We start from the raw sequence: 1,865 nt of genomic DNA on the forward strand, positions 1-1,865 counted from the left end.
ACTAAGACCTAGAAAGAAAAAAATGGTGTAATAACAACACCAAAAGCTACAATTATTTGAAACCAAACTAACATCAACAGCAGAATTTACATGTCCATGCATCTAAATTTCATTAACTTCAATGTTTGGTTCCCTTAATTCCACAAACACTAAACTAAACCTAAATTAACCTCAACTAGCCAAAGCTATTATTTCAAACATAGCCACAAAATGATGATAAACAACATGTGATTGGATAGCTATGTAGGAGGGAGCTTAATTCCTAGCGTCTCCTTTGAGCAGTTGCCCTTCTAGCATTGAAAAAAGCAGCAGCAACAGGGACACCAAGGTAATTTTGAGCAGAGAAAGTTCGTGTGTTGAAGTGATCTCTTGAAAAAGGAGGAGTAATTGAGTGCTTCTTCCCCTTTTCTTGCTTGAAAAGGACAAATACATACCTGTGGATTCCTATATTAGGATTTGGTTTTTCATAACTTGTCAGCTCTTTGCCTGTATACACAAAATTAGAGAGCAAAAACAATGTAAGGGTCAATTTCTTCCTCAATTTTTTCAACAACTCTATGATTAAAATACCTGTGAAGTACAATATTTCTTTTTTTAGTATATCAACAAATCTATGTAACCTACCAAATGTGGAATCTGTGGTCCCTGGAATGTCGGTCACCATCCTGCAAAAGGACATTTAACTAAATATGAATATTCTTAATTAATAGTATATTTGGAAAATCTTATGTTAGTATATTCTAATGATTCGAATGTACCAATACATTATGTCGATAAATTTATAAGTAAATGAATATATTTTGAAAAAAACTTTTTATTCGTCATTTAAAAAATTATAATAACTGAATATTATTAATTAAAACTGTCAAAAAATAAATTTTGATATTTTTTTAATTTGTATTGGTCATTATAGTGAATATTAAAAAAAATTATTAAAAAATCTAAGAATTAGTGTAATGTTTATAAACAACAAAATTATGTTTTTTCTTGTGAAATTATTATCTCTAAAATACAATAGTCGACAAATATAGTATTTTTAGTATTTTTTTAATCTACTAGAATTATTAGAATTGTATTGTTAAAGGCATATGTTAATATTTTTCAAACCAGAAAAATCACTACATTTAATGTAGTAATGAGGGGTTTGGATAGTACATTATATGTTCTGGGTTCGATCCCCAGCTCATTATAAACAAAAAAAACCAAAAATATATATGGAGATGAATGAAGAAATGATATCTAATTTTGGATGGTACTCACTCACAACAAGTTGCTTTAATGAGCGTGCTGTATATTCCTGCTCTGAATAGTTTTTTTTTTTATTACTCTTTTGGTTCATATAATATTTTTTTACAAAAATAATAATAATATTCATTCATTCAAACTAGTAAAATATATACAAGGTCTTAGACTCGATTCTCATTAATAATATTGTAAACCAAAAAACTAGTAGAGGATGTGATTGGATAATCTCCCGTGTAATTTGCACAGGAGTGATTAATGTTTACATTTTAGCCTTTTATCCCTTTTTTTATACTATGTATATTGTACACAAAAAAAACTAGTGGTTGAGATTTCACTGAAACCAACAATGGAGAGGATCCTCTCTTAGTAAAATATATCAATCGAAATTATTACATATTCAAGTTCGATAAAAACTACAAATAATGAATCTCCAAGTAGACTCACAACACCCGATCGTGAGTGAATTGAATAAAATGATCTAATGTCTACAAATATATAAATAACCTACCATTGATATGACAAAAATCATATTATTTAGCATGACCCTTATTTAATATAGTACTTGTTAAGCGAAGCTCATATTATAAATATGAATGAACGTTTAAATTCTTGATCATACC

The 1,865-nt window shown here is 28.3% G+C and overlaps 1 protein-coding gene across 1 annotated transcript; it reads right to left on the minus strand.

Annotated features, from left to right (window-relative positions):
* Positions 1-262: 262 nt before the first annotated feature.
* Positions 263-766, minus strand: LOC123895883 (CEN-like protein 4). The gene is made up of 3 exons (XM_045946354.1): positions 759-766; positions 571-665; positions 263-486 (listed from the first exon to the last, which is right to left on the minus strand). Exons 1-3 carry the CDS (start codon positions 764-766, stop codon positions 263-265), a joined length of 327 nt encoding a protein of 108 aa, XP_045802310.1.
* Between the last annotated feature and the right edge of the window lie 1,099 nt (positions 767-1,865).

The sequence above is a fragment of the Trifolium pratense genome, linkage group LG1 (genome assembly GCF_020283565.1).
Source record: "Trifolium pratense cultivar HEN17-A07 linkage group LG1, ARS_RC_1.1, whole genome shotgun sequence".
Lineage (NCBI taxonomy): Eukaryota > Viridiplantae > Streptophyta > Magnoliopsida > Fabales > Fabaceae > Trifolium > Trifolium pratense.

Excerpts from the sequence above, each read along its gene's own strand:
- LOC123895883 (XM_045946354.1), bottom strand. Across the intron at positions 487-570 it reads AGAAATATTGTACTTCACAG|GCAAAGAGCTGACAAGTTAT; the intron begins GTATTTTAATCA and ends TTGTGTATACAG.